The sequence below is a fragment of the Gigantopelta aegis genome, chromosome 13 (assembly GCF_016097555.1).
Source record: "Gigantopelta aegis isolate Gae_Host chromosome 13, Gae_host_genome, whole genome shotgun sequence".
In the NCBI taxonomy this organism is placed as follows: Eukaryota; Metazoa; Mollusca; class Gastropoda; order Neomphalida; family Peltospiridae; genus Gigantopelta; species Gigantopelta aegis.
The window spans coordinates 1,848,193-1,871,404 of record NC_054711.1 but is presented as its reverse complement, the minus strand read 5'-3'; the positions used below and the strand labels follow the sequence as shown (position 1 = coordinate 1,871,404).

Sequence of the window (23,212 nt, the reverse complement as noted above, 5' to 3'; positions counted from 1 at the left end):
CCTGCGCAAGGATACAGGTAATAAATATCGATGACCCTTAGCTCGTGTATTTGTGTTCGGGTAATTATACGAGCGATGCAAGAGAACTACATTAATCTCGCTGAGTGCATAAATACAGTGAGGTATTTGTTGAAGTTAATTTTTGTTTTCGGATAAAGTAGTTCCCAGAATTCAGTTAAGAAGAGAGACGAGTCCTAATAAAATAGTTGTTACAATATTTTTATACAAAATATTGAATAATAATAATAAATAATATTATCGATGAAATCAATCAATAGCATAACAATATTAACAGCAGGGCGACTATGTTAATGATCGTCAAATGTAAAAGACGGGATGGAGAGAGAGAGAGAGAGAGAGAGAGAGAGAGAGAGAGAGAGAGAGAGAGAGAGAGAGAGAGAGAGAGAGAGAGAGAGAGAGAGAGAGAGAGAGAGAGAGAGAGAGAGAGAGAGAGAGAGAAGGAGAGAGTAGATGGATGGATGGATGGATGGATAGATAGATAAATATATATATCACACGCGTGTGCAGGAGGAAGAGAGGGGGAGGGTCGAAACCTAAGTGAAATGTTTGGGGTTTTTTACGTTTTTTAAATAGGTGTATTAATTATGAACCACTGTCTAGATTCACCCTACAATTTTGTTTGCATACCCGCCTAAGAAGTACGCGCAATGGATACTGAAGCCAACGGCTTCAAAGACTCTTGCAGTAGAAACAAAATATTTTATATTTAGGGGCCTACATATTTTATTTATTTTATTTATTTCAGAATTCACCACCAAATATTATCTTCCAATGGACCACATATCGGGCCGCGATCTCGGAAATCCTTCTGGTTTGGATTCGCGTGTTTTTGGAAATCCTCAGCTGGTGAACGGAGTTTTCCGACACGCACTGAAGCTAGACGGACGGACGCAGTACGCTCGAGTGACCGGACCTGGCCACAAAAAAGAATGCTTCGGCAACCTCGATCACTGCACACAAGGTAGGAAGAGTTACCCCCCTGTAAACACTACTCGAGACGTTATCATGAAAGCCTGAGTCCAAATGTTCATAGCGTTGACATTTTGCTGTGAAATTTCCTCATTTTGAAGATGATTGTGTTCTTCATTTTGAAGATGATTGTTCAGTGGAGTGTGACTACTGTAAAATGCACATACTTTTCGAGAGGGGAAAGCATTCTATATATAATTAAGAATACATCTTAGGAATGTGGTTGAATATCCTCACAAAAATACCATATCCTATTTATATTTTAGGATACTATATACCTGGGAATGTGGGTGAATATCCTATCAGAAATACCATATCATAGTTCAGGATACTACTTGAGAATGTGGTTGAATATCCTTACAACATTACCATATCCTGTATATATTTCAGGATAGTTCTTGGACACGTGACTGAATATCCTTATAGAAGTTCATAATTCCATATCTTACTTATAAATTCAGGATACCACTTGCGAATGTGGTTGAATATCCTTACAAAAATACTACCATATCCTGTATATATTTCAGGATAGTTCTTGGACACGTGACTGAATATCCTTATAGAAGTTCATAATTCCATATCTTACTTATAAATTCAGGATACCACTTGCGAATGTGGTTGAATATCCTTACAAAAATACCATATACTGTTTACATTTCAGGATACTACCTATGCGGCTGAATATCCTTACAGAAATACCACATCTTATTTATATTTCAGAACACTATCTTGGAAAGTGACTTAAAATCCATAGGATACAGAAATACCATGTCCTGTTTATATCTTAGGACACTACCTGGGAATGTGGCTTAAAGTCCTTACACATCTACCTATCATATTTATATTTAGTACTTGAGAATGTGGCTTAATACACTACCCTATTTATATTTTAGGATGTTACTTGGGAATGTGAGTTAATATCCCAGAAATACCATATCCTGTTTATATTTCAGGATACTACCTGGGGATGTGGCTGAAGTTCGAAGGAGCTGGGAACAGACGCGGGGTGTACTTGTCTAATGGCGGCCACAGAACCGACTCTCACGGAATCGCCATGTTCTACTCGAAGGGAAGACTGGAATACGTCTTCAAGAAACCAGACGGGTCGGAGTGGAAGGTCAACTTCAACGATCTGCTGGAAGGAAGGTGGTATCACGTGGCGGTCACGTGGAACGAGAAGATCGGCTTGATGCTGTACGTGAACGGTGAGCTGGTCAACCACGACTCGTCCATAACCAGGCGGCCAGCAGTCAATAAGCAGTCGCCTTACAGGGACTTCGTGCTGGGACGAGCCAATGACAGGACGGGTACCGAACGGCTTGGGAATCTCGTGGTTGACGAGTTCCATTTTGCGTCTATGTACAAGACGTCAAAGGAAATAAAAGAAAGCGGTAAGACAATAATCGGATTTATTTTGACATGTCATATACATGTGTTTGATATACGTGTTTATATGAAGTCAAGGACTAAGCACGCTATCTCAGCTATTGGGGATGTGGCTTTAGGTCTCACTACACAGATCACTTCCGGGTGAGAGTTGACTGATGACGGTCCACTATAGTTCCTAATTGTGACACATGTTATGGTTCACATATTCACTTCTAGGAAATGGTGAAGAATTAAAACAATATGTATGTTTAATGGTAAGCCTTCTGGCTGTATTTTGCCCATGTTATTTTGTAATACTGTGCATCGACCTTTTGGCACATGGGTATATAAGCGCAAGTGACAGCCGGAGTGAATCGGTTAATGAACACCTGTTCGGACCGGTACTACAGCCAGATGCGGTCATATAACAAAAACTGAGACGGAAATGTTCTCACTTTTGGAGTGAAAATAAATGCTTATATAATGTATGTTCGCAATGGTGTATGTTGTTAGTGCCAACGAGAACCCGTTCTATTGGGAAACTTCGTGAGATCTTACACATCCCATCGAGCCATTTAAACACATTCTGGGTGGGAGCCGGTACCGGGCGAAATAGGAATGAAATACATTCACCAGTTTCAAATTTACTTTCATTTGACAGTTTCGAGAATGACAGTTTTAGCGCGAGGTATCAAATAGAATATATACTGAAAAACACAAGAAACTTGAATATTTTAATATATATTTTTTCAAGATAGAATATTTCAAAAGTTACTTGGGACATCAGCAGATTCGATTAGGAGAACAGTTCGTTTTCATGTTGGACTATAAAGATTAATTCTTTTTTTCCCCGTAAAATAATTCATTCATTAGTTCATCCATTAGTTCATCCATTAGTTCATCCATCCCTCTATCCATCCATGCATGCATCCATCCATCCTTCCATCCACCCACCCACCCTTCCATCCATCCACCCACCCATCCATCCATTCATTCATTCATTCATTCATTCATTCATTCATTCATTCATTCATTCATTCATCCATCCATCCATCCATCCTTCCTTCCATCCATCCATCCACCCACCCATCCATTCATTCATCCATCCATCCACCTATTCTTCCAGGTGCATTCTACCGATTCTACTTCAACATGGACAAAGTCCAGAACGACCGACTCGTCTCCGCCAACAAGGACGCCGCCGTCTACGGCAACGCCGACGTCGTCCCCGGCAAGGTGAACAACGCCCTCAGACTCGGCTACCACGGCGGCAGCGACTACGTCAGCCTCGGCAACGTGGATGACACCTGCCTCGGCGACCTGTCCTTCTGCAAGTACGGATTCTACCTCTCGTTCTGGGTGTCCTTCCAGAGACTCGATCCCGACACCCGCTACCTCTTCAGCTCCCCTAAAGGCATCAACGTCTTCTCCGTCGACAACCGCCTGCACGCCACCGCGTCCATGATGGACCGCTACTGGGACACCTACTTCGTGGGGCTCCGGACCCGGGCGTGGTACTTCGTCGAAGTGTCGTGGCGTCGCGACAAGGGCCTGGCTCTGTATGTGAATGGAGACTTAGTTTCGCAGAAGACGACTGATTCCCACAAGACCAGTAAAGCGACCAAGGATAAGAATTTCTATATTGGAAGGGCTAACGAGCCGGAGTCGTGGCAGAAGACCGCCGTGGCTGACGTTGATGATGTGGAGATATTTTATGCTGATATGGATTCCTTGCTCAATGTGGATTTCATTCAGAGAGGCAAGTAATACTTTTTTTTGGGAGAGGCCTTAATATAGATATTCCTCAAAGCCGCAAATGTCGTTTTAATAAATATTGTTTAAAGCAAGTAGTATTATTTGTAGATGATTGGGTATAGGATTTAAAATTTGTCGTTGGCATTAGCAAAGAGGTGAAATAAATGCAACTCCAAATGAAAAGCATGTATAATTCAAAGGTATTCAATTCAATAGCTATTGTCCAATAAACCTCTTGCCTCCTAACGTCCGATGACTTCCTTACCTTAATGTCCAGTGACTTCGATCTTCAATCTGCTCTTTTAATGAAATTTTCAATAAAGACGTTTTTGGTTTTTCAGGACGTCCCAAGATGCATCTGTTCGACATGGACAGCAAGGACGGAAGTCGTCTGCTGCACGGTTCCGTGTTCGTAACTCTGCACGGAAAACCCCGACTGGTGAGGGGCAAACTCGGACGAGCCTTAATGCTCAACGGCCGGAACCAGTACGTCGACTTTGGCGACCACGTGACCGACTGCTTTGGTAACCTTGACAACTGCAAACATGGCGCCACCGCCGCCTTTTGGATGCGACCGGACCACCTGACGAAAGACTCGTACTTCCTGTGGACTGGGGACAACGGGCTGGCGATGTGGTACCGAGGGAAGCGGGTTCACGTATCGGCGAAAACCAGCACCAAACAGTGGGAGCTGTCCACGGACAAACTGAGACCCGACCAGTGGCAGCTGGCCGAAGTCACGTGGTCGGAAAACAACGGGCTGCGATTGGTCGTCGATAACGAGGTCGTGGCAGAAGACTTGGAGTCGAGACAGAGGACCGGGGCAGCCCAGAGCGACGATGGGAGGGTATATTTAGGGAAGGGGAACGTGGCGAACGGGAAGTACGGTGCTGCCACCTTTGACGAGATGGAGTACTGGTTTTCTGACAGGGATTACCTGAACGCTTGGGGATACATCCAACGAGGTAAGGACTCGACAGTGTGTCACAGTCTGTCCTGGGCACATCCACCGGGAAATCTCGGAGAATCTGCCCAAGACAGTCGAGCTTGACCCTTCCTTGGGTGTAAGCACGAGTCAAATGATTGAATGATTGATATGTCACGTGTACGACATGAACACTAACCAGCAAATACATTTACGTTTTAGATCTAATTACAGTGAAACCCCACTAAACCGGACACCCAAGTTACCAAGAAGAAAGTCTGGTTTTAAGGATTGTCGGCTTTAGAAAAGTTCTGTTGGGTACTGGTATTTAAAAAGGGACTGCTGAAAACGTCGTATTTTTGTGGGAATTTCGGTTTATAAAGGTTTCCAGTTTAGAGGGGTTTTACTGTATGATTTAACTGATATTTTGATTTCTAATTTAGAAGACGCACAATATTATTGTTTGGATGGTTAGCAGTTTTAACTTCAGAACTCCAGAATCCCAATTAAATGGAAGATAGACTTACGCGAATGATGATCTACACACTGTATTTCGTATATTGATGAACATTTTATCTTCAGTACATATACGATTATGCTAGGCTTCGACTACCAACTGCCAGAAGAAAGTTGGCCAAATCGACAGTCACATTATAATTTCCCCAATTCCCAACTTACGACGGGTGCGCTCAGATTAACAACTATTAGGTTATGCGAAGAGAATCGAGTTGTAAGAGTGCGCAGACCAGTAACTGGACAGACATAGAAGTCATGAAAGCAAACATTTTTGGCCAACTTTCTGCCCGCAGTTGGTAGTCTGATCCTAGCATTGACTGACAAATGAAAGAATGCCCCATCCTTTGCAATATTTATGCTACTAATTTACGTTTACTTTCATGAGTGCTTATCACCACAACTGTACTCATTCCAATAAGCTCTGTCCGGTGCTAGTATTAAGTTAGTAAACTGGTCAGGGAATCATCCACTATTTAGAGATTCAGGGAATCATCCACTATTTAGAGATTCGGGGAGTCATCCACTATTTAGAGATTCGGGGAGTCATCCACTATTTAGAGATTCAGGGAATCATCCACTATTTAGAGATTCAGGCCTGGTGCTTATAAAACGTTTAGAGTCAAAACTCGAGACTCTAATAGAGTCTGAGACAGTAATGTCATGACAGCGCCATACACATTATATATGTGTGACGTCATTAGAGATTGAGTCTGGACTCTAAACGTTTTATAAGCACCAGGCCTGAATCATCCACTATTTAGAGATTCAGGGAGTCATCCACTATTTAGAGATTCGGGGAATCATCCAATATTTAGAGATTCGGGGAATCATCCACTATTTAGAGATTCGGGGAATCATCCACTATTTAGAGATTCGGAGAATCATCCAATATTTAGAGATTCGGGGAATCATCCACTATTTAGAGATTCGGGGAATCATCCAATATTTAGAGATTCAAGGAATCATCCACTATTTAGAGATTCGTGGAATCATCCACTATTTAGAGATTCGGGGAATCATCCACTATTTAGAGATTCGGGGAGTCATCCACTATTTAGAGATTCGGGGAATTATCCACTATTTAGAGATTCAGGGAATCATCCACTATTTAGAGATTCGGGGAATCATCCACTGTTTAGAGATTCAGGGAATCATCCAATATTTAGAGATTCGGGGAATCATCCACTATTTAGAGATTCAGGGAATCATCCACTATTTAGAGATTCAGGGAATCATCCACTGTTTAGAGATTCAGGGAATCATCCAATATTTAGAGATTCGGGGAATCATCCACTATTTAGAGATTCAGGGAATCATCCACTATTTAGAGATTCGGTGAATCATCCACTATTTAGAGATTCAGGGAATCATCTACTATTTAGAGATTCAGGCCTGGTGCTTATAAAACGTTTAGAGTCAAAACGCGAGACTCTAATAGAGTCTGAGACAGTAATGTCATGACAGCGCCATACACATTATATATGTGTGACGTCATTAGAATTTGAGTCTGGACTCTAAACGTTTTATAAGCACCAGGCCTGAATCATCCACTATTTAGAGATTCAGGGAATCATCCACTATTTAGAGATTCAGGGAGTCATCCACTATTTAGAGATTCAGGGAATCATCCACTATTTAGAGATTCAGGGAATCATCCAATGTTTAGAGATTCAGGGAATCAACCAATGTTTAGAGATTCAGGGAATCATCCAATATTTAGAGATTCAGGGAATCATCCAATGTTTAGAGATTCAGGGAATCATCCAATATTTAGAGATTCAGGGAATCATCCACTATTTAGAGATTCGGGGAATCATCCACTATTTAGATTCAGGCCTGGTGCTTATAAAACGTTTAGAGCCAAAACTCGAGACTCTAATAGAGTCTGAGACACTAATGTCATGACAGCGCCATGCACATTATATATGTGTGACGTCATTAGAGATTGAGTCTGGACTCGAAACGTTTTATAAGCACCAAGCCTGAATCATCCACTATTTAGAGATTCGGGGAGTCATCCACTATTTAGAGATTCAGGGAATCATCCACTATTTAGAGATTCGGGGAGTCATCCACTATTTAGAGATTTAGGGAATCATCCACTATTTAGAGATTCGTGGAATCATCCACTATTTAGAGATTCGGGGAGTCATCCACTATTTAGAGATTCAGGGAATCATCCAGTATTTAGAGATTCGGGGAGTCATTCACTATTTAGAGATTTAGGGAATCATCCACTATTTAGAGATTAGGGGAATCATCCACTATTTAGAGATTCAGGGAATCATCCAATATTTAGAGATTCGAGGAATCATCCACTATTTAGAGATTCAGAGAATCATCCACTATTTAGAGATTCGGGAAACATCCACTATTTAGAGATTCAGGGAATCATCCAATATTTTGGCAAATGCTGATGCTATACTGATCACACCTTTCACGGGCACGACCTCTGACATCGCCTCCACATGGCCCACATATTAATGATTGACTCTTTAACTTTCATTTATAATATGTGTCGTATTCGGTGACACAGTTACCCACAAACCGCCACACCATTTACGGTATTAATAGTAGTGATTGACACCTTTCCTTCCAGGACGCCCCACCCACTATATAATCGACATGGAGGAGATTCAAGGCGTTCGATTGGTCCATGAGACGCTGCCCATCCGAGTCGTCGGTGACGCTAAACTGATTCCGGGCAAGATCGGAAATGCCCTTCAACTGACCGGCGCTGACCAGTACCTGGACATTGGAGACCACTCGGACGAGTGTATGGGGAACCTGGAGAAATGTCTGCAGGTAACTGGTGTTAACACAGAACGTTTTTTTCATATTGATTCGCGTGACTTGACAGAGAATATTAACTGAGTTTGGACATCCTACTGCCAACTAAAAGTAAAATAAATAAATACATACTTATGTAATTGGGAGATTGGATGGATGAACACACACTAACTCTCACAAACACACACACACACACACACACGCACACACACACACACTCTCTCTCTCTCTCTCTCTCTCTCTGTGTCTCTGTCTCTGTCTCTCTCTGTCTCTGACACACACTGAACACACACACACACACACACACACGCACAAACAACCACACTTTATAATAACATTAATCAAGTGTATTAAGTGCTTTGAAAGAAATTAACTGAAGGTATTACATGACTTCTAAAGGGCATTAATTAAAGGTAATAGTTGACTTTTAAAGGGCATTAATTAAAGGTAATAGTTGACTTTTAAAGGCCAATAATCAAAAGTATTAATTAACGTTTAATAATTATTAAACAAATGTATTCATTGTCATTTTGCACTCATTAATCAAACGTTTTAATTAAGTTTTATAGAGCGTTAATCAGAGGTATTACCTAAGTCTTAAAGGACATTAAAAAGGTATTAATTAATTTTTTCAATTAAAATTTAAAAGTTAATTAAGGATATTAATTACTTTTAAGGGACACTAATTAAACAGATTAATTATCTTTTAAAGGACACTAATTAAAGATATCAATTAACTTTTTAAAGGACACTAATTAAAGATATTAATGAACGTTTTAAAGGACACTAATTAAAGATATTAATGAACTTTTTAAAGGACATTAATTAAATATATTAAGCATATTAATGAACGTGTTAAAGGGCATCACCATCTCTGCATGGATGCGCTTCAAACGTTTCACCAACAACATGGTGTTCATGTCGACCGGCACCCACGGCATCGTCATGATGTACCGCAACGGCTACATCCACGTCAGCGCCAACGGCAAGACGGAGGTGACGATCCAGCCACTGGAGCCGAATCGCTGGTACTACGTGGAGATTTCCTGGCACCCCGTCTACGGCCTCAGCCTCTACGTGGACGGTGTCCTCGTCGCCAACTCCAGAAACACGCTCGGTTCTGACGTCAACCGCGACGACAGCCGTATGGGAAGCTTCTACCTCGGCAGACCGAACACGGGAGATGTGCGCGGAGGAAGGTTCGTGCACGGAAACTTTGATGTGGACGACATGGAGATTTGGTACGCTAGAAGAGCCAGTCTGATTGCCATGGATTATATTAAACCTGGAAGTAAGTGATGTTTTGATTTAGTTTTTTCAAAAATTCTCTGAGTCTCATTTTAATTATGATCATTGTGTGTGATGTTTTGGGTTTTTTAAATTTGTTTTTGTTTTTCAGATATTGTTTTGAATGTTTGTATTTTTTATCATTGGGTGAATTTGCTGATATTGTTATGATATACATTTGTATTGTAATTAGGAGTGGGCATCGTAAGTTGAATAACTTGTGCCCATTCATTTTATTTCCATTTTTTGAGGTCTTTGTTTTGGTCTTTTTTATTTTTTATTTTTTTAAAATAATATTACTATTTGCAATTCAATTGATTAGAAGATATTTTTTGGGAATACAGAATGAAGTCCACACAAATGAGGGTTTAAAAAAATATTTGTTTTTAAATTAATGTTTTTCCCGTAAAACTCAGTACGCGATATTTTAATTATCAACAACAGTGCTACCAAATGAGTGACTCGGTTGACGATTGCCGCGCAGTTTTGTCGTTTTGTGCCTTAAGGTTTAAAAAAACTCCACTAAAATTGAAATTGGTTAAAACGAACCATTTCTGTGCATAAGGAAAGACGGCCTCTAGAAAAATCGAAATATTTTAAAATGGGAAATTTTCATTAATAATACTGATAGTCATAAATATTAATATTATAATTATAAAAGAGGGGAAAGAATCGAAATTTATTTTAAAAAAAATACTTCAGCATATTGTAACTTATTTATTTTATTTTATTTTTTTAATTATTATTATTTTTTTTTTTATCAACAATTATTCAGCTATAACCAACAACATAAATAAGTGTAATGCATTTACTGGTTAATGTTTTCTGGTGATATTTTGTTTTCTCATAAAGTTCAGCAATGCCTGAGTTACTTCCCTTTGATGATACTAGTACATGTAATTGTTTAACGTCTACATACATGTGTAGAATATTCAAGTTTTGTGTAAGACTACAAGTACAGTGAAACCTTTCAAAACTGGACCCTCCCAAAACCAGACATTTTTCCACAGTTCTTTTTTTAAAAATCAGTACAGAAATCTACCTCTCTAAACTGGATACCTCTTAAAACTGGACAATTTACTTTGTCCTTAGGGTGTCCGGTTTAGAGGAGTTTCACTGTATTAGTTTGACTGGTAAATAATAAATATGCACGTGCTATTACGTTGATTGCGCATGTCTGCATTACATGTGATTTGCATGATGCATGTTTGTCTTGTCGCTCGGCTCGTCTTCTAACTCTACTTTGTTTAACAAGTCGTTACGTTAACGCTTTATTACACAACCCGCCGATCATAGCAGTGTGTACAGATGACCTCTGACACACGCGGGTTATCCTATAGGGACGTCTTTCAGTATGACGACAGATTAAAGACGTGTGGTTAGGACATGATACCACTGAACACGACTCGAGTTTCTAGAACCCAGCCTGTCATACATCCCAGAGGTATTCGTGCGTCTACTTGTGCTAGAGGTAGAGGAATACATGGATTTAGACTGAAAGATGTCTGTTTAGATCTATGATGTCTATAAACTGTCAAACATATAAGATGGAAAGTCGGGTTAGGGTATTGTTTTCTGGACAAGGACTGAATTGTATTAAAACAGAGCATTGTGATCTGTTTTTCTTTTTATCATACTGTTCCTTTTCCTTTTATAGCGAATGTGGTATATACACCATATTGAAACATGTGGTATATACACCATATTGAAACGTGGTATATACACCATATTGAAACATGTGGTATATACACCATATTGAAACATGTATATAGTTTATCACGTACAGTTACCAGTATGCATAGCTATGCGTATTGTATAGATGACGTCATATACATCTTATACTTAACACATATGCGGAGAAAAACATAAACAGAATGCATATAATAGCGCGCAGTGTTTCACGCCATATATGTTGGTGTGACCATATAATATATGTGATATAAGACGTCATGAAATTAGTATAAAGTATGCTTGCTACGAGAATGTCGCTGCACACTATATTTGCATCATGTTTGCAGGGCCGTACCTAGAGGACGGGAGGTATTCGGTGGAAATGGGGTGGGCGTGGGCGGGGTAAGGGTGGGTTGGGGACTTATTGATGTGATAGTTGTGTCCCAGATATTAAAACAAAAATTGGTTTAAAATTTAAAAGCAGAAAGTAAAATTGCATTAATTTTTGTCTAGATGGAAACGACCCTATATTATACTGCCCTAATTCTAGTTTCGTTACCCCCTCTAGTGATTTTCAGCTAGGTGCGGCCCTAGTCTGTATCATAGATTGTGTTTTGGGTTAAAAGAGAATGTCCCATGTTTGCTGTCATATTTAATCTGTTTGTAACAGAGGTTTTTAATGACTAAAATTACTAGTATATATTAAATACATTTTCATCTTTAGAATATTAGTGACTCTCTATTATGTGTTTCGGATTATCCTTTTGTTTTCAAACTTCATTATATTTACAAATATAGTTTTGATATGTATGAAATTATTGGGTGTGAGGTGGGGTGCAAATCCAGTTCGGGCTACCATAAAGATCAGGATCACTAGAACATATTGCGTTAAAGACAGTGATATTCTAAGCAAAATAGTGTAGTTAATATATACATTTAGTTGCTTAAAAAATATATACTAATATGAAAATGTGAAACATGTTACAATGACAGGAAACGTAGGACTCTCCATTTAATATCGTCTTTACTAACATTTTGCGAACACAGGAACCCAGACACGTTATATAGTTTGAAGTTACCTCCCTTTCAGATCCGTACACATCGCCCACTAATGTCAAGGTGAATAACACACGTTATGATTTGAGTGAGACAGGCGTAATAAATGGTTATGCGTTAATTGGAACATGCAATATTAAAATGGTATGAGCAGGAAAAATCAACTATCTGCAATCAAACTAAACCTAATCCAACAAAATACACATAACAATCCCCCCATAAACAAAACATACCCCCAAAACAACAACAAACGAAACACCCACCTATCCACCGAACATCTAACAAAACGAGACACCCCCTCACCCCCCAAAAAGCACATGCTCATGCCAACAAACAAATAAGCTAAACGAAACACCCACCTATCCACCGAGCATCTAACAAAACGAGACACCCCCTCACCCCCCAAAGAAGCACATGCTCATGCCAACAAACAAATAAGCTAAACGAAACAAAAACAAAAATAACAAAACAAAACACAGAATTAGAACAAACATACATAATTATTTAAAACACATTAACATACCTTTCTTTAAAACACATTAACATACCTTTCTTTAAAACACATTAACATACCTTTCTTTAAAACTGGCTGCTGGACTAACAGTTCCTATTGCAACGAGACACCAAAAACGTTAATTGAAGATGATGATAATAATAATAATAATAATAATAATTTAAAAAACCCAACTAAATTGCGTGATATTTATTTGTAGAAAAACTTAGGTAATATCTTTATATAACCTCCAGAATAGAGTTATGCATCAGAATTACTCATATGTATATATAACACAAAACACAATGCATGTTGATGTACTTAAACCATTCATTAAACATACTTGTGCAGGAAAAATAAGAAATATTGTAGTTCATAATGCAAGACTGGTTAGAATAGTTTAATATATTAAATATATAGATATACAAATGTACGTGCATCTGTTGATAAATATTATAGTTTGCATGACATGTAAATAATATGGCAAACTATATGTAAAGTATTGTAAATAATTGAATGCTTTAATATGTAAATAAAGTGTAGTTGCACGCTTATCGTCAAAATATGTTATGTAAATAATAAAAATAGTTGAAATGTTGAATGTCTAATTAGTTACAATCGATAATGTATGCATTTAGGTAGTCTAGTATTAATGTACTGTGTGGAGAGAGAGAGAGAGAGAGAGAGAGAGAGAGAGAGAGAGAGAGAGAGAGAGAGAGAGAGAGAGAGAGAGAGAGAGAGAGAGAGAGAGAGAGAGGGAGAGAAAGAAGACAAAGAGAAAAAGAGAGATAGAATGAAAAGAGTTTGTTTTAACAACCTTACAATATTTATTTTACAGATTAAAGTTATTATTATATAATACATAATATAAGTTATAAGTTAAATATAGTTATATATTTGCTATACTACTAAATATATAAAATTATATTGTTCTATTAATGACTGATTGCATATCACTATTCTCTTGTACACATATTTTATCAAACAAACAGGACAAACAGATATAGTGTTGTTAATGTATTTGTTTAACTGATTGATTTGTTTTGCTAAGGGTGAAAGAGAACGCCAGTTTATAGTCGAGTGGTAACAAATCAATAATATAAATTTCGTCAAACTATTACTCATATTCTACAAATTATTCATAGCCTCTTGTATTCTGTTTGAATTTAAAAAACTAAATCAGAACATATGATAATATCTTATGATTTACTCATTTCAAAATTCTGCTTCCGAATAAAGCAGTTATACCTTTCATTGTCTGTGAAAATCGTAGACCTCCCTTCCCCAACCCGTGCTTATAAAACGTTTGGTATGATACACAACTCAAAGACTGAGTCTGAACTCAAAGCTCTACTTGGTGTTTTCCGTGACTCAGATTTGAGTTGTAAGAATCATTAATCATGGTTATAAGCACACAACCTCGTAGTACTGCTTTCTCTCACCAAGTCGGGTTCAATCGGAAATCTTCGGATGTGTTCGGATATGTTCGTTAGAAATATATCAATCGATTGAACAATTAGACTTAATATTTTTAAATATAAAGTAATTGTTTTTTTCGTGAAAAACAACCATTTGAGAACTGACATTTGACATTTGTGTGTATTTTAATAAATAACACACACACACACACACACACACACACACACACACACACACACACACACACACACACACACACACAATAAAAATGGCTTAATCATCATGTACAAATGTTATTCGTCTTACTTTATTTCAAAGTGTGTTGTGAAAAACATATAGCCACATAAATTATGAAATATAATTTTTGTTCAGAGATTGCTCACGAATACTTTTAACAGGCTGATAAATCAAACAGTATAACCCATTACGAAATTATCCGAGGATTTCCGAATGAAACGTCTGCTAAATTACACTAGTTCTATTCTCTAAATCCCTGTAACCATTTAATAAAACCTTCGCTTCAAATACAAGCTTTTTGCTTTTCATTATAATGACATTTGCAGTGCCTTTTATTATGTTATATTTAGCTTTTTTTGCCTTTTATCCTTATTTTTTTGTGTTTATTAATTAACAGAAAGTGTTAGTTTTTGATATGTTTTTTCATCTCACAAACATTAACACAAATACTTATTTTTACACTTCTTCATGTCATAAACATTGTTTATCATATATATCACATAACAATATAATCGTCTTTCATTTCACATTTCATATTCATATTTTATTACAGATGTTTTATTATCAATTATTTATTATATGACATGGCTTAAGATCAAAATAAATACATTATTATTTAATTATTTATAGATTGTTTTAGTTTAATCTTATCATAACGTTTGCTTTTAAATCTTTTAGTTTATTTTTATTGCATAAACATTCTTGTAGCTTTCAATGTTTTCTTAGTTTTATTACTTATCTCTTGTAGCAGCACTGCTAATTAAAATAATAACAGTAATACAAAATTAATATCACAAATCCTAATACAATTCCTTTCAGTCAGCTCTTTGTTACAATAAACATAAAAAGTCTAGATACTCCTTTAGCAAACTTAGAAATCTCGAGGCAATGGTATCATCATCATATTTTAGAAATTACTTCCGGGGAATCACGTGCAACAGGATACTCAAATTACTATAAACTAAAATTACTTTAAAACATCTTGAATTTCAGTACTTTGGGTTATTTAACGAATTCTCGAGACGCAATGTCATATCCTTTTAGAGGAAAGCTATCTCCCCTGCTCCACATCACTCCCCTGAGGCTAGTTCAAGGGGAGTAATTGTTAGCTCCCCTTAGCGTGTGATATCAATATAGTAATATTTTAAGTGACTCCCCATAATCTAAGTTAGGGGAACCATTAATCACTACCATTAATTTTAGTTGACAACGATGTCTGCATAACTACGTTGCAAGACATCTAATAGCTTTCTCAGGTCTGAATAAACAGTGTTGGGGAGCAGTTGTCCAAGCTTTCTTTTGTTAAAAAGACCTGAATATAGTGGTGATACCATTGTTAGTCAGCCCTTGCCACCCACCCCACCTGATCTTACTCAGATAGCTGCCTCTGTAGTTAAAAAGACCTCAATATAGTGGTGATACCATTGTTAGTCAGCCCTTGCCACCCACCCCACCTGATCTTACTCAGATAGCTGCCTATGTAGTTTTTTTCTTATAAAATGCTACAGAGCTATGTTCTATTCTAGAACCCGAATAATTAATTATAAGTGCTACAATGAGATACCCTATTCCATCTTTCCCCACCCTTAAACATTCCTACCCTACTTTACTAAGATATTTGCTTTCTTGTAGTTTTTCCTAATTTACCTTCATAACATAAAAATGCTGCAGCATAGTAGATTTATCCTTTTACCTTAATGACACTGCTACAGAGCAGTGCTCGGGTATTATAGATTGATTCTTTTACCTTAATAACAGTGCTACAGCATTGTAGATTGATTCCTTGACCTTAATAACAGTGCTACAGCATTGTAGATTGATTCCTTGACCTTAATAACAATGCTACAGCACTGTAGATTGATTCTTGTACCTTAATAACAGTGCTACAGCATTGTAGATTGATTCCTTGACCTTAATAACAATGCTACAGCACTGTAGATTGATTCCTTGACCTTAATAACAGTGCTACAGCATTGTAGATTGATTCCTTGACCTTAATAACAATGCTACAACACTGTAGATTGATTCCTTGACCTTAATAACAGTGCTACAGCATTGTAGATTAATTCCTTGACCTTAATAACAATGCTACAACATTGTAGATTGATTTCTTTACCTTAATAACAGTGCTGCAGAGCATTATAGATTGATTCCTTGGCCTTAATAAACATGCTGCAGCATTGTAGATTCATTCTTTTACCTTAATAATAGTGCTACAGAGCAGTGGAAACATTCTAACCAGCACTGCATGCCTGCACCCCTTTTTTCCTTAGACGTTTCTGCCTCTTGTTCGTTTCACAGACATGATCGGTTACGAGTCCTTCTTCTTGGACTTTGCACACGGCACCACAGTCCTTCACCCTTACTTTACCGTGACCCTTATGAACGGCGCTACGCTTGTAACAGGTAAATACGGTCTCGCCGCCGACATCAACAGGGGCGGCTACGTCGACCTCGACAACCACGAGACTCGTTGCATGGGCAACCTCGAGCTGTGCCGACACGGCATGACCTTCACCTTGCTGCTGAAGCCGCGCGCGCTGAAGGACGGGGACTACTTCCTGTCTGGACCTTCCTACAGTCTGTACTATAATGACGGACGTCTGGTTTGCACGTTCGTCGGATTGGGAAGACGGTGGACGGTGTCGTCTGAGAAGTTCCACGTGGGACGCTGGCAGAGGGTTACCGTGTCCTGGCATCCAGTCAAAGGACTGAAGATGTTCATTGATGACCAGCTCGTGGGTACCAGTGCTGGTGACGTGTTTCTCCAAGGAGACGAGCCCAAAGGAGGTCACGTGTTTGTAGGCAAGGCGATGGACAGAGGGTCCACGGCCAGCGTGCTGGTGGATGAGATACAGTACTGGTATGACGACATTGACCAGCTGAGAGCTACAAAACAGTATGGAGGTAAGCATGAGAAGTGCTAGAGGACTAAAACCACGTCACGCGAAGTAATATGTGAGGAGCAATAGCAAATATGGGAACTGACTCAATATGCATGTTTCATAAACATCAGAAGAAACTCAGTATCAGGAAAAACTGAGTATAGCAACCGAATAATATGGAGGTAAGCAATGCATGACACTGGAATGCTCTAAAACCACATCACGCGAAGTAATATGTGAGGAGCAATAGCAAGTATGGGAACTGATTCAATATACATGCTTGATAAACATCAGGAGAAACTGAGTATAGCAACCGAATAATATGGAGGTAAGCAATGCATGACACTGGAATGGTCTAAAACCACATCCCACGAAGTAATAAAGATGAGGTATAACACATGTTATATAGGGGTTGACTCAATATGCATGCTTCACAAAACTCCCAGGAGTAACTCAGTTTGACAAGCAAACAATATGGTAAGGTGAGCAGTGCATGGAAATGACTAAAAGCACATCACGCGAAGTAATATGTCAGGAACTGTAACAAATATGGGACTTGACTCAGTATGCATGTTTCATGAACACCTGGAGTAATTCAGTATGACCAAACAGTGTGGATGTAGAGCTTGGAACATGACAATGGACAAAACCAACATTTCACGAGGTAGTACATATAAAGAATAACACACGATGCACCGGAATTGACTCAATGTATGCATGTTTCATAAACACGAGAAGTAACTTAGTATGGCAACCAAAGAGTATGGAGGTACGAATGACACGTGAACTAGGATTAAAAACCACAACGCGCACAGTAATAAATATCTTGCATAAGCCATGATGTACAAGAATTAACTCAATATGCATGCTTTACAAAAACCAGGAGTAACTCGGTTTGACAGTCAAGGAAAGCAAAATGGAAGGAATGTTTTTATTTAACGACGCACTCAACACATTTTATTTACGATTATATGGCGTCAGACATATGGTTAAGAACCACACAGATATTGAGAGAGGAAACCTGCTGTCGCCACTTCATGGGCTACTCTTTTCGATTAGCAGCAAGGGATCTTCTATATGCACCACCCCACAGACAGGGTAGTACACACCACAGCCTTTGATATGCCAGTCGTGGTGCACTGGAGGGAACGAGAAATAGCCCAATGGGCCCACCGACGGGGATCGACCCCAGACCGACCTCGCATCGAACGATCATTTTATCACTGGGATACGTCCTGTCCCTGGAGGTAAACAATGCATGACGCTGGCAATTGGCTAAGATCACAACCTGCAATGTAATAAATATCAGAAATAACACCTGATATACATGGACTAACTCAATATATGCATGCTTCATAAACATGAGAATTAACTACGTATGACAGCTAAAGAGTATGAAGATAAGCATAACACGTGGAAACGGAATAAAACCACACCCCGTGACGTTATAAATATCAGAAATAACACATGATATACCTGGGTTGTCTCAATGTATGCATGCTTCATAAACATGAGAAGTAACTCAATATGACAACCAACGGCGTGTAGGTAAGCATATGGTATGGTAACAAACCACACAGCAGCCTGTAAAACAATAACGCCTCCCGAAGTCCTATAGCCTTGCATGAACAGATGAATAGCAATTACTTTATTACTGGTGAAGCTAAAAAGGACCAGAGATCAGAAACAAACTGTAAGCAGGTAAGCATCACAACGGATAAAACTGCAACCCGCGAAGGTCAAATACGACACCATTCCAATCACAGCCAACGCAGTTTAATGTAAACTGTTTTACCAATATGTGTCTGTGAGAATACACTGACCTGGCCGAATAACAGAAGCTCTTTTGAACTCAATCTTGTGGCTTGACTTGGACGATGTTTTTATATTTTTGTATAATCCATTAACGATGGTCGTGCCTTATTGTGGCCATTGCATTCTGTTAGCGGCCATACACGCCGTACACGTCTGTGAGAGACATCTTGGTTTGTGGTTTCAACTCTGACATTGCTGTTTTGCTTGAACAAATTGTCGGTTTGCAGTGTGGTGTTTAGTTTGAATCTTGAAAACCACAGACCAACCACTTGTTTGAACTTGTCCAGTCTTTGCAGTGTTTTTTAATTTATTTTTTTCTATCTTGAAAACCACAGACCAACCCCTTGTTTGAACTTGTCCAGTCTTTGCAGTGTTTTTTAATTTATTTATTTCTATCTTGAAAACCACAGACCAACCCCTTGTTTGAACTTGTCCAGTCTTTGCAGTGTTTTTTAATTTATTTATTTCTATCTTGAAAACCACAGACCAACCCCTTGTTTGAACTTGTCCAGTCTTTGCAGTGTTTTTTAATTTATTTATTTCTATCTTGAAAACCACAGACCAACCCCTTGTTTGAACTTGTCCAGTCTTTGCAGTGTTTTTTAATTTATTTATTTCTATCTTGAAAACCACAGACCAACCCCTTGTTTGAACTTGTCCAGTCTTTGCAGTGTTTTTTAATTTATTTATTTCTATCTTGAAAACCACAGACCAACCCCTTGTTTGAACTTGTCCAGTCTTTGCAGTGTTTTTTAATTTATTTATTTCTATCTTGAAAACCACAGACCAACCACTTGTTTGAACTTGTCCAGTCTTTGCAGCGTTTTTTAATTTATTTATTTCTATCTTGAAAACATGGACACCTTATTTGAACTTGTCAACAGTTTGCATTTGATATAGCCAGTCCACAAATGTCTTTGAAAACGTGCATAGTATTCGTGAGTTTCAGAGTTTCAGAGTGCTATGATTCCACGATCCACTTTGTTGCTGGTTGTTTGCAATTGATTTGTGAATCCTTCCCAATTCTCCTGTCTTGGACACATTCTCTGAGTTAATTCAGAACGTGTGACCATGACAGGGATGCCTGAAAACAATTGATCTGATAAGCACGTTAAATCTATACCTGACAATGACATTCCCTATATACTGCATCTTGTGAAGGTGTGTTTATATGTCTTGAGTTATCTGAGTTACTATTCACCTCAAACAACCATAGCATGGACCCAACCGATCTGCCCGTGTGTTATAAGAATAAACTACAGTAGAATACGGTCACAGCCACATAGACGCTGTACACGTGCAAAACAACTTGTTAAACTGTTAAAACATTGTATATTCTTACTAGCATTACATTCCAAGGAGCTACCAGTGACATGATAATGGTATTTAAGAGTAATTTACGTTCATTTGATGTCATAACAACAATACCTAAATGTGACAAAGATGCATGCTTCATTCATGAAACAAATGTAATACCTAAATGGAACAAAGATGCATGCTTCATTCATGAAACGAATGACATACCTAAATGTGACAAAGATGCATGCATCTTCATTCATGAAACGAATGACGTACCTGAATGTGACAACGATGCATGCTTCGTTCATGAAACACATGTCATACCTAAATGTGACAAAGATGCATGCTTCTTCATTCATGAAACGAATGACGTACCTAAATGCGACAAAGATGCATGCTTCGTTCATGAAACACATGTCATACCTAGATGTGACGAAGATGCATGCTTCGTAATTCATGAAACGAATGACTGCCTAAATGCGACAAAGATGCATGCTTCGTAATTCATGAAACGAATGACGTACCTAAATGCGACAACGATGCATGCTTCGTTCATGAAACAAATGTCATACCTAAATGGAACAAAGATGCATGCTTCTTAATTCATGAAACGAATGACGTACCTAAATGCGACAACGATGCATGCTTCGTTCATGAAACAAATGCCATACCTAAATGGAACAAAGATGCATGCTTCTTAATTCATGAAACGAATGACGTACCTAAATGCGACAACGATGCATGCTTCGTTCATGAAACAAATGCCATACCTAAATGGAACAAAGATGCATGCGTCATTCATGAATTGACATTTAACCAATGATGCATGCTTCATCCATGAATAAAAATCATACCTAAATAAAATGGCAGTGATTCTTCAATATGGTGAAGATGCATACTTTAATTTTTAAAATGTACATGCTCAATTCATGAATCAACGACCATACCTTAATATGAGAGATGTGCATGCTTTATTTTGAACAAAAGTCATAGCTAATTATAACAACGATGCATGCTTCATTCATGAACCAGCAGTCATAACTTGATATGACAAAAATACATGCTTCATTAACAAAATCGCAGGAATACTTCAGATGGAATCAAATCATGATTAACAAATGTTATAATATCAAGAAGTACAGTGCATGACAAAAACTACATGATCAGTACGAGGAACAGCTGGATATGACAAATGATGAAATACCAGGACTATGTCGACACGGGAAAGATACATATTTCGTAAGTAAAAGACCACAAAGAATCACGGCAAGTATGCATATTTCATAAGTAACAGACCACAAAGAATCACAGTGTAATGAACAGCATGAGGAATTTTAATTGGAATGTTTCATGTATTATTAATTTTGCCTGCTGAAGTCTTCATTCTTCATGATTAATGGAAATAACAATTAGAACACATGACTTTGCATGGATCATAAATTGCATGTTCAGATTATCATGCTTCATGAATGACGGCAATAAACAAAACAGTCTTGATGAACAATTAAACTAACGACCAGAAGATTGGAATTTTGCATGGATCATGAATCCATAAGGTCATAGTTCTTCATGATTAAAGAAAGTAACAATTAAATGATATGGATTTTGCACGGATCATCAACTGCATGTTCAGATTATCATTCTTCATGACAGACAGAAAATAAACAAAACATTATTGATGAATGCAAAAATTAATTGTGCGCGCTCTGGTTATAATTAAGGAAAGTAATAACTAGATGATATGGATTTTGCACGGGTCATCAACTGCATGTTGAAATCATTATTCTTCATCAATGACAGTCAACAAACAAAACACTAATGGATAGGAGAATTTTGCATGGATAATAATGCTACATGATTACTGATGTGGGTTTTGCATGGATCATCATTGGATCATCATGAATGTCAACAAACGAACAAAACATTTTTGATGAATGAAACAATGGATCATGAATTGCGTCTGCTTAGGTTATTGTTCTATATCATTAAAGAAAGTAACAACTAGCAGCAAGGAATCTTTTATATGCACCATCCCACAGACAGTATAGTACATACCACGACCTTTGATATACCAGTCATGGTGCACTGGCTGGAACGAGAAATAACCCAATGGACCCACTGACGGTGATCGATCCCAGACCGACCGCACATGGAGCGAACGCTCTACCACTGGGCTATGACCCGCCCCTTGCATGTTCAGATTGGTATCATTATTCATCAATGACAGCATACAAAAAAAAAATGGTTTTGATGAACGAAAGACTAACGACTAGAAGAATGTAATTTTGCATGGAACATGAATTTACAAGGTCATAATTCTGCATGGTTAAAGAAACTAACGATTAGATGACATGGCTCTTGAATTATGCTTTCTCGTGTCATAATTGTACAACATTAAAGGAACTATCCAACTGATGATATGGATTTTGCATGGATCACGAACTGCATATTAAAAATCATCATTCGTCATGACGTTAGCAAACAAACGAAACATTCTTGATGAACAAGACTAGATTGGGATTTTGCATGAATCATAAATTGGGCCTTCTTAGGTGAACATTCTTCATGATTAAAGAAAGACAGACTTAAATGACTGAGATTGTGCAAGAATCATCATCTGCGTGGTCAGATTCTTATTGATGACAGCAAAGAAAACATTCTTGATGAATTATAAAATGGATCATTAATTGTGCCTGCGCAGGTTGT

At 38.1% G+C, this 23,212-nt stretch overlaps 1 protein-coding gene across 3 annotated transcripts in view; it reads left to right on the top strand.

The window, feature by feature from the left end:
- Positions 1 to 771: 771 nt before the first annotated feature.
- LOC121387351 overlaps positions 772 to 23,212 on the top strand; it is a 71,723-nt gene continuing 49,282 nt past the window's right edge. For 2 of the 3 annotated variants that reach the window (XM_041518396.1, XM_041518395.1), the window contains exons 1-7: positions 772 to 982; positions 1,944 to 2,381; positions 3,485 to 4,117; positions 4,455 to 5,078; positions 8,154 to 8,359; positions 9,206 to 9,635; positions 16,809 to 17,414. In XM_041518396.1, the coding sequence (XP_041374330.1) occupies positions 793 to 982; positions 1,944 to 2,381; positions 3,485 to 4,117; positions 4,455 to 5,078; positions 8,154 to 8,359; positions 9,206 to 9,635; positions 16,809 to 17,414 (3,127 nt within the window). In that variant the 5' untranslated portion in view covers positions 772 to 792. The remainder of the gene's footprint in view (positions 983 to 1,943; positions 2,382 to 3,484; positions 4,118 to 4,454; positions 5,079 to 8,153; positions 8,360 to 9,205; positions 9,636 to 16,808; positions 17,415 to 23,212) is intronic. The other variant, XM_041518397.1, reaches the window with a different exon arrangement.